Here is a 14436-nt window from a genome sequence, read left to right on the forward strand (position 1 = left end):
AGATAATGGACACAAAACTTCCATTGTACCCAAACCAGAGCTTCTAAAGTCTCATCATGATGACATTGGTTTTGTACTTTCTGTCTCTATTGGTAACACCTCATCAGTTCAACCACTTTCTCCACCCACCCTGCAAACCTCATCAGTTCTCTTCACCAGCCTCCAGATCCCTCAAATGCTGCAATCCATTTAGAATTGGACATTTTCTGTTCAATTCAACATTTTGATTCTATTCTGTTCTCCAAAATGCAAAGGCTCATGTTCCAGCATCATCATCACATACAAATGTACCGGGAGAAACTCCCGGGAAGTTGGGAGAATCTTACCTTTTTGTTAAGTCCATGTCCAGGAGGGAATCTCGGTATGAGACCCCAATGAATTTTCTAACCATATCTGACCAACTCACCACAGTAATTACCAGCACCACCCCGACGGTATGTCCCATGGCTGATTTCAGCCTCAGCTTACCATGCACCATTTCCTGAACAACATAGACAGGATGGTGAAGGCAGTGTTTGATATGTTTGCCTTCATCGGTCAGTGCATTGAGTTCAGGAGTTAGGACATTGTGTCACAGCTGTACAAGACATTGGTACATGTGGAGTCACATGGAAGGCGAGGATGGCAGATTGGTCCCCTAAAGGACATTGGTGAAACCGGATGGGTGACCATGACTAAGACAAGCTTCACTCTCCTGATTTATAAATTGAATTAATATTCTCATGAGATTTGAACCCAGAGCCCCCACAGGACATTGGTGAGGCCACTTTGAGAATATTGCTCTCAACTCTGGTCTCCCTGCTATCGGAAAGATGCTGCTAATCTTGAAATGGTTCAGAAAAGTTTCACAGGGATGTTGCTGGGAGTGGAGGCCCTGAGGCACAGGGACAGGCTGGGACTTCCCTCCCTGGAGCGGCAGAGGCTGAGGGGCAACTCTCCAGAGGAGCACGGAGAGGGCAGATAACCAGGGTCGGGGAGTCCAAAACTAAAGGGCATAGGTGCAGGGTGAGAGGGGGAAGATTCAAAAGGGGCCTGAGGGGCAATCCCCCCTATGCAGAGGGCAGTGTGTGTAAGGAACAAGCTGTCAAAGGATGTGGTGGAGGCTGGCACAATCACACCATTTAAAAGGCATTTGGAGATGTACCTGAATAGGAAGGGTTCAGACAGACATGGCCCAAATGCTGCCAAATGGGACCAGATCAGTCCAGGATATCTGGTCGGGATGGACAAGTTATTTCCAAGCTGTATGACCCGATGAGCAGTTGGGATTACTGGTCCAGTCATATTCCCACCACCTCCTCCTGAGTTTTGCAATAACATTAAGCATGACAAATCACAGGAGGGAAGTGGACAGAAAGACCGTGTTGAAACAATAATGTGATAATATGAATGTCATTCACATGGACTTGCCAGAACAAAACACTTGATGGGAGGGCCAGGAGCTTTACAACACACAATTAATATTTAAAGGCTGAGAAACCACCACCAAAAATAAAATGTAATTTTCTTTCAGTGAGTTATGTACCAACAGAGATCGGGGGAGAGAATGTGGGGAGAATATTTTTTCACTCAGTGTTGGGGGTTTGGGGTCTGTTACTCATTTCCTGAAAACGGAATGGGGACAGAAACCCTCAAGGTTTAAACATACTGGGAAATGTCCCACACCTCACAGGGCCACATCCCAAAAGGGGGAAGGTGGGATGACACTGGCGCTCACTTTTCCAGTTTCTCCATCAGTGACCGGCTGAGTGGCCTCTCGCTGGGCACTTTCTTTCACATTTTCTGGAAATGCATTTTTCTTTCACAACTTCCCTCCAGAATTTCTTTCATTACAATAACCCACATTCCAGATCATATCGGACCAAAACATTCCCAATGTTAGTGAGGGGTCCTGTTTTCCCCATACGTGGGGGCGGGGATGAAGAAATAATTTCAGATTAAAACATTCTTCACCCGGTGACTGTTTCCGAAATGCTGCAATTGTAATTTCTCACTGAAGTTGTAAACTTGTTCCGGAAGCTGCCATCCTCTTCCTTTCTGTAAACGGTCAAAGGTGAGACATTGCAAAGTTTTCTCAACAGAAATCGCGTCGCTTTCAAGTGCCGTTTAATTCCATTTTGGGGAAAGTTTACCCGAGGGAGCTGCTCCAGTCACATCCAACCGACGGCGAATGAGTCCGAGACTCGGCGATGGACGGTACCGGTGGATACAGAAAGGAAGCCCTGTATGAACTATCACCATCTCGGTGCTGCCTGAGCTGAATGTGTTCAGCAGCGCAGGGACAGCGAAAGTGAAAGGGGGTTTGAATCAGGAAGTGCTGAGGGTGAACATGGCTTTCAGACAGCAGGTACAGAGTTGGACCGAGGAGGTAATCTGTCCCATTTGTCTGGATTTCTTCACCGATCCGGTGACACTGGAGTGTGGACACAACTTCTGCCGCTCCTGTATCACCCAGAGTTGGGAAAGGCGAGGGAGAAACTCCTGCCCGGAATGTCGACAGGAGTTTCCGGACAGAAACCTCAGAGGAAACCGGGTCTTAGCGAATCTGGCCGAGAAAGCTCGAAAATTAAATGGGAATCCGCAAGAGAAGGAAAGGAAACATCACTGTGAGGAACATCAGGAAGAACTGAAGCTGTTTTGTGAAACTGACGAAAAATTGGTCTGTGTGATTTGTAGAGATTCCCGGGAACATAAATCTCACAACTTCATCCCGGTTAAAGAAGCTGTTGGAATCTACAAGGTAAAAGGAAACAGATTCCATCCCCTGATTATTTCATCACATTTTCACGAATAACACTTTTATTTTCTGATTTTCTCTCCCAATCCCAGGATCGGGTGAAATCTTCCTTGGATTCTCTCACAGAGAAAAAATCAGCAGCTCTAGAAATAGAGCGGGAGCAGAAACAGAAGATTTCCCAAATTCAGGTAAAATCTCCCCGGGTTCGGCTTCAACATTTGATTTGTTCATTTATTTTTATTTTGCAGAAACATATTGTTTTTATATTTCCCCTGACAGGAGGAATCCAGTAGTCTGCAGACTCACATCAAATCTGAGTTCACTAAAATGCACCAGATGCTGACTGAGAAAGAGCAGAGTTTACTCCGAGATCTCAGGGAACAAGAGGAAAACATTCTTAAAGCAATGGAGCAAAATCTGTGTGAAATTCAAAAGAATTTAAATTCTTTTCAGCAGAAACTCTCAAACTTGGAAAAACAATTGGAACAAACAGACGGAGTGATATTTCTGACGGTGAGGGATTATGTTTCAGTTTAGTTCAGTGAAAGAGACACCCATCCTCCGTCACTATCTCCCTCTGCTGCTTTCTCCAACATTCGGGTCTCCACTTTCCTGTTCAATATATTTGTCTCAATCACACTGTGTGACTGTGGGTTCCACATTCTCATCACTTTCTTGATCAAGGCTTTTCCCCTGAATTCCCCATGGAATTGAATTGAAATTAATTTATTATCACGTGCACCGAGGCACAGGCAAATGTTAAGAGTTTGTGAGTCCACTCAGTATTCTAACAAGAAACTGTTGCAAAACCGGCTGGTGCATGTGTTCAGGATTCTGTACCTTCTCCCCAATGGTAGAGGTTGTAGGAAAACATTGCCAGGGTGGGATGGATCTTTGAGAATGCAGGCGGCCTTTCCTTGACAACGGGCCTGGTAGATGGATTCTATAGGTGGGAGGTTGGCCTTTGTGATTGTCCGGGCCAAGTTCACCACTCTCTGTAACTGACTCCAATCTTGAATGGTACAGTTGCCATACCAGGTAGTGATACATCCAGACAGAATGCTCTCCATGGCGCAGCTACAAAAATTGGCAAGGGTATTTGCTGTCATGCCAAATTTCCTCAGCTGCCTGAGGAAGAAGAGACATTGTTGGGCCTTTGTAACCAGTGTATCCACTTGAAGAGTCCAAGAAAGTTTGTTATGGATGACCACTCCCAGGAGATTGACACTCTCCACTCGTTCCACCTCTGTGCTGTTAATGTGCAGGGGGTGGGCATGAATAACATCCCACCGAAAGTCAATAATAAGTTCCTTGGTTTTCCGGCATTGAGAGCGAGGTTGTTCTCAGTGCATCATTTTTCTAGGTCTTCCACCTCCCATCTGTAGTCTGTTTCATTGCCATCTGAAAGTCAATTGACTATGATGGTGTCATCATCGAACTTGTAAAGGCATTAGTCTGGTATTTGGTGACACAGTCATAGATATACAGCGAGTACAGTAGGGGGCTGAGTACCCACCACTGGGGGGACTCCAGTGTTGAGTGTTAGTGAGGATGAAATATTGTCCCCAATCTTCACTGATTATGACCTGTGGGTCAGGAAACTGAGGATACACTTGCAGAGAGTGGGGCTTAGGCCGAGATCACGAAGTTTAGTAATCAGTCTCGAGGGGATAATACTGTTGAAGGCTGAACTGTAGTCAATGAGTAGGATTCTTATGTAGCTGTTCTTGGTGTCAAGATGTTCTAGGGAGGAGTGAAGGGCACTGATATGGCATCTGACGTGGATCTATTGGTCCAATAGGCAAATTGGAGTGGGTCAAGAATAGTGGGGAGGGTGGAGTAGATTAATGACATGACCAGCCTTTCAAATCACTTCATGACCACCAAAGTTAGGGCCACTGGGTGATCGTCATTAAGACATGCTGCATGAGCCTTCTTAGATGCAGGGATTACGTTAGCCCTCTTGAAACAGGCAGGGACAGTGGCCTGCTGCAGGGAGAGGTTGAAGATGTTCGAGAAGACCTCTGCCAGTTGATCTGTGCATGCTCAGAGTGCATGGCCTGGTACTCAGTCTGGTCCTATTGCTTTCATTGGATTCACAAGAAGGAAAGCTGATCTGACCTCTGATGCAGTGGCTGTTGGGATAGGTTCATCCGGACTTCTCTCCACCGAAATTTTGCTCAAAGTGAGCGTATAAGGCGTTCAGACAATTTGGGAGGGATATGTCATCGTCTGCTATCTTGCACTGTCTCTTTTTAGAACCTGTGATGTCAATCAGTCCTTTCCATAGTCGCCGGGTGTCTGTCTGGATCTCTGGTTTAGATCGGTGTTGGTCCTTGGCTGGCTTAATGGCTCTGCAAAGGTCATACTTGGATTCCTTATATTGAAGTGGGTCTCCTGAATCTGAAGGCCTCATGCCTGGTTTTTGACAAGTTCTGTATTTATTTATTGGATTCATTAGGGTTATTTATAATTGAATGATGTTCACTGACTCACATGTTTAGATTCTTTAGAAGTGAAAATATCTTTACTGAATCTATGGAATCAATCCCTTTCTTTATTGTAATTTAAAAAATCAAAGTCAGCTTTTTATCCAGTAAAATATATTAATGTTTCTTTCAATCCTTTGTAATTGTTCAAATTTTGTTTTTATTCTTCTGGTCTTCAATATCCTTGGTGTCACATCCTCTTTCTATTCGATGCCTGCAACAATCAGAATTGGCGATTCTCAGCAGTTTGTAACAATGTGAGTGTAATTGCTGCTTTCTGGATGTAGACAGTCAGTCTCTGTCAACTCAGATTGTGTTTTGTTTATTTCAGGAGGAAGCATCTCAGAAGAGAAGGTAGGACATGTACTTTACTGGAACTCAGTGCAAGTTGGTGAAATTACTCAGCAAAGTGTTTATGCTAAATTCCTCATCAATTAATGTTTAATATTTACAGGATCAGTGGCGACGGTTGTGTACTCTCACTAACAGATGGTACCATCTCCACAAAAACGTTCTGCAGCCTCTTCCCTTTTCTTGTATGGAAAGAAATGCAGGAAGCCACTCACCCTGGTAAAGCTCAGATAAGTTCCTCCTTTGGCCTGATTTATATTGTATAACTTTGATATTTTCATGAAGAAAAATACAAGTCTGTAATGAGCAAAACTGTAGTTAATAGGAGTCAGTGGAAATCTCTCTACTTTTTTGAGTCATACTGAACACAAGGGAAGATGGTTGTGATTGTTCAAGATCAACCATCTCAGATCCCAGACATTTCTGGAGGAGTTTGTCAGAATAATGGCTCGTCCTAAGCATCTTCAGCTGCTTCATGAGTGGACTTCCCTCCGTCATAAGGTCGCGGTGGAGGTGATGAGATACTCACTAATGATTGCACAATAACAGCATCATTTCCAACCTCTCAGATCCTGAAACAATCCATGTTCAAATACAATGAGGCCATGACTCTGTCCAGCTGTTCAGCTTTGAGCTGACAAGAGACAAGTAACATTCGTGCCACACGAGTGTCAGGCAATAGCCGTTTCCAACAAGAGAGAATGTAACAATCAACACTTGATGTTCAGTAACAATTCCATTCATCACTGCATCCTCCACTTGCAACATCCTGGAGGTTACCATTGACCGGAAACTGAACTCACCTGCCAAACACACACTATAGCTACAAGAGCAGGTCAGAGAGTGAAAAGTCTGCAGGCAGCAACTCACCTACTGACTCCTCAGTTACTAGTCCTCCATCTATAAGGCAGAGATTTGGTGTATAATAGAGCTCTCTCCACTTGCCTGGATGACTGCAGCCCCAATTGTACTGAAGAAGGTCAACACAATCCAGGACAAAACAGGCTTCTTGAATGGCACTCCGTCCAATACCTCTAACATTCACTCCCTGCACCACTGACACACAGTTGCAGAAATGTGTACAATTTTTTAAAAAGTGTGAGACAACTCACTGAGCCTCCTCAGAGAGCAACTTCCAATTATGCAACCTGAACTAGGTAAGGATAGCAGATAGACAGAAACACCATCACTTGCAAATTGTCCTGTATGCCATATACCATGCTGAATTGGGCCAAAATGCTGGAAATCCTCTCCTAACTTCCCAGTGGGTCCCTCCTCCACATGGACAATAATGGGTTAATGAGCAGCCTCCAGGATAATTCGGGTTGTGCAATAAATGCTTGCCAAGACAGTGATGCAGAAGTCTCCCGAATGTGAAATATCATCTTCAGCTGGTCAGCTGTGACTGTTCAATCCCAAACCTTCACCAAGACAGGAAATCTCAGACACAGCTGTGTATGAGTTTTGAGAAGATTTGTAGCTCAGGTTGAGATTCTGGATGTAGGTTTGCTCACTGAGCTGGGAGGTTCATTTCCAGACGTTTCATCAACCTACCAGGGAACATGTAGGTTGTGGGCCTCAGGTGATTCCTGCTTTCTATTTATATGTTTGGGTTGGTGATGACATTTCCCGTGGTGCTGTCATTTCCTGTTCTTTTTCTCAGGGAGTGGTAGATGGGGTCTAACGATGTGTTTGTTGATGGAGTTCCAGTTGGAATGCCATGCTTCTAGGAATTATTGTGCATTTCTTTGTTTGGCTTGTCATAAGATAGATGTGTTGTCCCAGTCGACGTGATGTCCTTCCTTGTCTGCATCAGAACGTCACTTCAATGAGCCAACACACACGACAGCACAGAGGAACTACGGCAGAGCAGAGGAAATCACCTATACTGCGTATTCAAAAAGAATGGATACCCAATGAACACAGTCCGCCAATTTCTCAGCAACAAACCCAAACAAACAGACAAGTCACATCCAGAAACCCTTGCCACTCTCCACTACATCAAAGACATCTCAGAAATGACTGCCAGACTACTCAGATCTCTTGGCATCATGGTAGTCCACAAACCCACCAACACACTAAAACAGCAGCTAACAAACTTGAAAGACCCTATACAGACAACAAGCAAAACTAATGTTATTTACAAAATACCATGCAAGGATTGCAGCAAACACTACGTTGGACAAACAGGCAGAAAACTAGCCACCAGGATACATGAACATCAACTAGCCACAAAACGACATGATCCTATCTTACTAGTATCCTTATGTACAGATAAGGAAGGACATCACTTCGACTGGGACAACACATCCATCTTAGGACAAGCCAAACAGAGAAATGCACGAGAATTCCTAGAAGCATGGTATTCCAACAGGAACTTCATCAACAGACACATCGAGTTAGACCCCATATCCCACCCCTGAGAAAAAGAACAGGAAATTACATCACCACAACAAATGACATCACCAACCCAAATTAACCCAAACATATAAATAGAAAGCAGGAATCATGTACACTGCTTTGCCTGAGGCCCACTGAAGATGTTACCTAGTCGGTTGACAAAACGTCTGGAAATGAAGCTGCCAGCTCAGTCTCTCTGTCTTCAGTGACTGAAGAAGGGGGAGGTTGATCAGAGTTTGATCACTCTTTAATTTTCTCACAGACCACTTAAGGCTCCCGTCTTAGTTTCAATAGTTCTATTCAAGCAAATACAGGGGACAGGTCCATTGGTCAGGCTGATGCACAAACTCTGACTTAATTACAAACAAAGAGTTGATACTTTATTCATTTCATAATCAATAACATTGATTACATTAGCTTTGGGAAGTTGTCCAACCAAGATACTGCACACACTTTTGATGTGGTAATCACATGGTCACTGGCCAATCTCCTCGATGTTCATGGTGATGACATCACAATGACCAGTTGTAGCAGTGCCCTGTACACCTCAGGGATTTACTGACATCATCAGGTTGAACAGTCTTGTGATGTAACATCTCCCAGGGGTCAGCTGACACTGCCCCATAATTCCAGATAAACCTGGCTCCATGTCAAACCCATCCATACTTTACAAACTTCATCAAGTGGAAACCTTATCCTTCCCAGTTGAATTATTCTGAGGAAGGGTCACTCGATCCAATATATTCACTCTGCCAATTCAACACAGCCCCCCTGTGTTTCCATGCTGAAATTTCCGTCTCACTGCGGTGCTCCAGTGAAGCTCATCAGAAGCTCATCTTCTGCCTTGGTACCTTGCAGTTACACTGAGTTGAACAATTTCGCAGGGGACATTACCCACCCCCACAACCCCAGGTCCTGTTCTGTGTTGGTTGGTCCCAGCAAAACCAACCCTTTTGTGAAGGTGAAATCATGTCTGACAACTTCACTCAAAATCTTTGAGAAGGTATTAAGCAGGATAGATGGGAGGAAATATAGGGATGTAATATATTTGGATTTTCAGGTGACATTTGATAAGACATCACACATTCAACTACTTAAAAAGTCTTATGGTCTTAAGGTAATGTATGAAAATGGAGAGATAATTGTCTAAATAATAAAAGACTGAGAATTGGGATAGCTCGTAGCTAGTGGTGAGCCACACGGTTCAGTGCTGGGTCCACAATTATTTATGAAATACATAAATGACTTGGTTGTGGAAGGTGAATGCCAAGTTTGTAGGTGAAACAAAAAAAGTTGGGAAAGCAAGTGGTGAGGATGATATAAGGAGTCAGCAGAGGGATATGGTCAGGTTGAGTTAGTGGACAATACTTTTGGCAGATGACATATAATGTAAAGGAACTTGAGGTTAAGGACATTGGCAGGAAGAATAGAGGAGCTGGATATTATTTAAATGGAGAAAGGCTGCAGGGAGCTATGGAACTGAGGGATGTGGGAATCCTTATCCATGAATCACAAAGAACCAGCATCTGAGTTCAGTGGGTATTTTAGCCTTTACTTCATCGGGAATGCAATGTAGAAGTAGGAAGTTTTTGCTAAAACTTTACAAGGGACTGGTCAGAATTACAATGAAGTGAGGGTAGAGTTATCTGAAGTGATCTGGGTAAATAGATGAGAAGGAATGACCGTAAACAAGCAGGGGTGGACATTTAAGGAGGTTTATCTCAGCTCTCAGCAAAAATATATCTTGAGGAAGTGGAAAGGGTCGAAGAACAAGATAAACTAAGGGAGTTAGGCAGAGTATAATATTGAAATGGTGTGAGACAAACTAATGGGGCTAAAGGCAGAGAGGTTGCTTGGCCCTGATGGCTTACATCCGAGGATTCTAAAACAGGTCACTACAGAGATAGTGAAGGCATTTGTTGTAATTCTCCTTAAATTGCTCAATCCTGGAAAAGTACCAGAGGATTGGAAAACTGCTAATATGACACGTCTGTTTTAATAAGGGAAGGAGGCAAAAAGCAGGTAACTATAGGCAGATTATCCCATGATCTATTATTGGAAAAGTAGTATCCTGTGGAAGTAACAGTAGAATATTCAGAAAATCATAATCTCATCAAGCAGAGTCAGCGTGGTTTTATGAAAGGATATTAATATCTGTCTCAGTTATGAAAGCTTTTGAGGAGATCTCAACTAGAGGGAATGGAAGGGAGCCAACAGGGTTTTATTTGGACTTCTAGAAGCATTCAACAAGATACTTCAAGAAAGATTACGAGGCCATGGTATTGTAGGCAGGATTATGGGATGGAGAAAGAATTGGCTTATGGGCAGGAAACAGCAGGTGGGGATAAGGAGTGCTTTTTCAGCTTGGTGACCTGTGACCAGTGGGGTTCCACAGGGATCAGTGCTGTGACTGCAAATGTTTACAATAAATATGAATGATTTGGAGGAAAGAAGTTAATGCACTGTCACAAAATATGCAGACAATTCTAAAACAGGTGGATACAAACAATTCACAGAGACATTGATGGTTTAAGAAAATGGGCATCAAGTTGGCAAATGGAGGATTAATTTGGGAAAGTTATTTATTTTGAAGAGAAAACAAAAGAACAAAGAATTATTTAAATGGAGAAAAACTGCAGAAAGGTGCACCACAATGGCACTTGAGAGTATTTGCGCATGAAACGCAGAAAACTAGCACTCAGGGACAGCATGTAATCGGGAAGGGCTATTGGTATGGTGGCCCTTTTTTCACTGTGGTTGGAGTGTATGGAACTGGAGGACAGAGACAGGGTGTTCATTTACTATCTTGAATCTGTCTTCACTTGGGAGAAGGACGATGTAAGTTAGAATTTAGAGTCATAGTGTGGTAGAGATGTACAGCGTGGAAACAGACCCTTCAGTCCAACTCGTCCATGCTGACCAGATATTCCAACCCAATCTATTCCCACCTGCTAGCACCCGGCCCATATCCCTCCAAACCCTTCCTATTCGTATACCCATCCAAATGCTTTTTAAAAGTTGTAATTGTACCAGCCTCCACCACTTCCTCTGGCAGCTCATTCCATACACGTACTCCCCTCTGCATGAAACAATTCCACCTTAGGTCTCTTTTATATCTTTCCCCTCTCACCCTAAACCTATGCCCTTTAGTTCTGGACATCCCACCCCAGGGAAAAGACTTTATCCGTTTATCCTATCCATGCCCCTCATAATTTTGTAAACCTCTATAAGGTCACCCCTCGGCCTCCGACGCTCCAGGGAAAGCAGCCCCAGCCAGTTCAACCTATGGCTCAACCCTGGCAACGTCTATGGAAATATTTTCTGAACCCTTTCAAGTTTCACAACATCTTTACTTTAGGAAGGAAACTAGAATTGCATGCAATATTCCAACAGTGGCCTAACCAATGTCCTATACAACCACAATTCCTGTACTCAGTACTCTGACCAATAAAGGAAAGCATACCAAATGCCTTCTTCACTATCCTATCTACCTGTGACTCCACTTTCAAGGAGCTATGAACCTGCACTCCAAGGTCTCTTTGTTCAGCAACACTCCCTAGGACCTTACCATTAAGTGTATAAGTCATGCTAAGATTTGCTTTCGCAAAATGCAGTACCTCGCATTTATCTGGATTAAACTCCACCTGCCACTTCTCAGCCAATTGGCCCATCTGATCAAGATCCTGTTGTAATCTGAGGTAACCTTCTTCACTGTCGACTACACCTCCACATTTGGAGTCATCTGCAAACTTACTAACTATACCCCTTATGTTTGCATCCAAATCATTTATATAAATGAAGAAAAGTAGAGGACCCAGCACTGATCCTTGTGGCATTCCACTGGTCACAGGCCTCCAGTTTGAAAAACATCCCTCCACCACCACCCTCTGTCTTCTACCTTTGAGCCAGTACTGTATCCAAATGGCTAGTTCTCCCTGTATTCCATGAGATCTAACCTTGCTAATCGGTCTCTCATGGGGAACCTTGTCGAACGCCTTACTGAAGTCCATATAGATCACATCTGCCCTCATCAATCTTCTTTGTTACTTCTTCAAAAAACTCAACCAAGTTTGTGAGACACGATTTCCCACGCACAAAGCCATGTTGACTATCCCTAATCAGTCCTTGCCTTTCCAAATACATGTACATCCTGTCCCTCAGGATTCCCTCCAACAACTTGCCCACCACTGAGGTCAGGCTCACCGGTCTACAGTTCCCTGGCTTGTCTTTACCACCCTTCTTAAGCAGTGGCACCATATTTGCCAACCTCCAGTCTTCCAGTACCTCACCTGTGACTATCGATGATAGAAATATCTCAGCAAGAGGCCCAACAATCACTTCTCTAGCTTCCCACAGAGTTCTCGTGTACACCTGATCAGGTCCTGGGGATGTGTCCACCTTTAACCGTTTCAAGACATCCAGCACTTCCTCCTCTGTAATATAGACATTTTGCAAGATATCACCATCTATTTCCCTACAGTCTATGTCTTCCATATCCTTTTCCACAGTAAATACTCTTACAAAATATTCATTTAGTATCTCCCACATTTTCTGTGGCTCCACACAAAGGCCACCTTGTTGATCTTTGAGGGACCCTATTCTCTCCCTAGTTACCCTTTTGTCCTTAATATATGTCTAAAACCCTTTGGATTCTCCTTAATTCTATTTGTCTCATGTACCCTTTTGTCCTCCTGATTTCCCTCTTAAGTATACTTCGACTGCCTTTATACTCTTCTAAGGATTCACTTGATCTATCCTGTCTATACCTGACATATGCTTCCTTCTTTTTCTTAACCAAACCCTCAATTTCTTCAGTCATCCAGCATTCCCTATATCTACCAGCCTTCCCTTTCATCCTGACAGGAATATACTTTCTCTGGATTCTCGTTACCTCATTTTTGAAGGCTTCCCATTTTCCAACCGTCTCTTTCCCTGTGAAAATCTGCTCCCAATCAACGTTTGAAAGGTCTTACTTAATACCGTCAAAATTGGCCTTCCTCCAAATTAGAACTTTAACTTTTAGATCGCGTCTACCCTTTTCCATCACTATTTAAAAACAAATAGAATTATGGTCGCTGGCCCCAAAGTACTCCCCGACTGACAACTCAGTCACCTGCCCTGCCTTATTTCCCAAGAGTTGGTCAAGTTTTGCATCTTCTGTAGTAGGTATATCCACATACTGAATCAGAACATTGTCTTGAACATACTAAAGAAATTCCTCTCCATCCAAACCCTTCACACCAAGGCAGTCGATGTTTGGAAAGTTAAAATCCCCTACCATAACTGCCCTATTATTCTTACAAATAGCTGAGATCTCCTTACAAGTTTGTTTCTCAATTTCCCTCTGACTATTAGGGGGTCTATAATACAATCCCAATAAGATGATAATCCCTTTCTTATTTCTCAGTTCCACCCAAATAAATTACCTGGATGTATTTCCGGGAATATCCTCCCTCAGTACAGCTGTAATGCTATCCCTTATCAAAAACGCCACTCCCCGTCCTCTCTTGCCTCCCTTTCTATCCTTCCTGTAGCATTTGTATCCTGGAACATTTAGCTGCCAGTCCTGCCCATCCCTGAGCCATGTTTCTGTAATTGCTATGATATCCCAGACCCATGTTCCTAACCATGCCCTGAGTTCATCTGCCTTCCCTGTTAGGCCCCTTGCATTGAAATAAATGCAGTTTAATTTATTAGGCCTACCTTGTCCCTGCCTGCCCTGTTCGACTCACTTCTGTTCTCAACTGTATCAGTCTCAGACTAATCTCTTTCCTCACTATCTCCCTGGGTCCCACCCCCCAACCTTACTAGTTTAAATCCTCCCAAGCAGTTCTAGCAAATTTCCCTGCCGGTATATTAGTCCCCATCCAATTTAGGTGCAATCCGTCCTTCTTGTACAGGTCACTTCTACCCCAAAAGAAATACCAATGATCCTTCACCCATACACCAGCTCCTCAGCCATGCATTCACCTGCTCTATCCTCCTATTCCTGCCCTCACTAGCTCATAGCACTGGGAGTTATCCAGATAATACAACCCTTGAGGACCTCCTTTTTTCTCTTTCTGCCTAACTCTGTAATCTCTCTTCAGAATCTCAACCTTTTCCTTTCCTGTATCGTTGGTTCCAATGTGGACAATGACTCTCCCCTCTTCCCCATGAGAACATTCTGCACCCTCTCTGAGACATTCAAAGTTTGGGAGAAGATTTGTAGCTCGGGTGCTCGTTGTTGTGGTTCTGTTCGCCGAGCTGGGAATTTGTCTTGCAAACGTTTCGTCCCCTGTCTAGGTGACATCCTCAGTGCTTGGGAGCCTCCTGTGAAGTGCTTCTGTGCTGTTTCATCCGGCATTTATAGTGGCCTGTCTCTGCCGCTTCCGGTTGTCAGTTCGAGCTGTCCGCTGTAGTGGCCGGTATATTGGGTCCAGGTCGATGTGTTTGTTGGCACTCATCCACAGACTCTAT

The 14436-nt window shown here is 43.8% G+C and overlaps 1 protein-coding gene across 2 annotated transcripts in view; it reads left to right on the forward strand.

Moving 5' to 3' along the window:
• Window positions 1-1894: 1894 nt before the first annotated feature.
• The window catches only part of LOC140455262 (zinc-binding protein A33-like), a 260630-nt gene continuing 248088 nt past the window's right edge, over window positions 1895-14436 (forward strand). The window contains exons 1-5 of one of the 2 annotated variants that reach the window (XM_072549997.1): window positions 1895-2740; window positions 2830-2925; window positions 3017-3250; window positions 5558-5580; window positions 5681-5796. In XM_072549997.1, coding sequence (XP_072406098.1) covers window positions 2330-2740; window positions 2830-2925; window positions 3017-3250; window positions 5558-5580; window positions 5681-5796 — 880 coding nt within the window. In that variant the 5' untranslated portion in view covers window positions 1895-2329. Of the gene's footprint in view, window positions 2741-2829; window positions 2926-3016; window positions 3251-5557; window positions 5581-5680; window positions 7148-14436 lie in introns of those variants that run through there. The other variant, XM_072549995.1, reaches the window with a different exon arrangement.

This window comes from Chiloscyllium punctatum, chromosome 30 (assembly GCF_047496795.1).
Source record: "Chiloscyllium punctatum isolate Juve2018m chromosome 30, sChiPun1.3, whole genome shotgun sequence".
Taxonomy (NCBI): domain Eukaryota; kingdom Metazoa; phylum Chordata; class Chondrichthyes; order Orectolobiformes; family Hemiscylliidae; genus Chiloscyllium; species Chiloscyllium punctatum.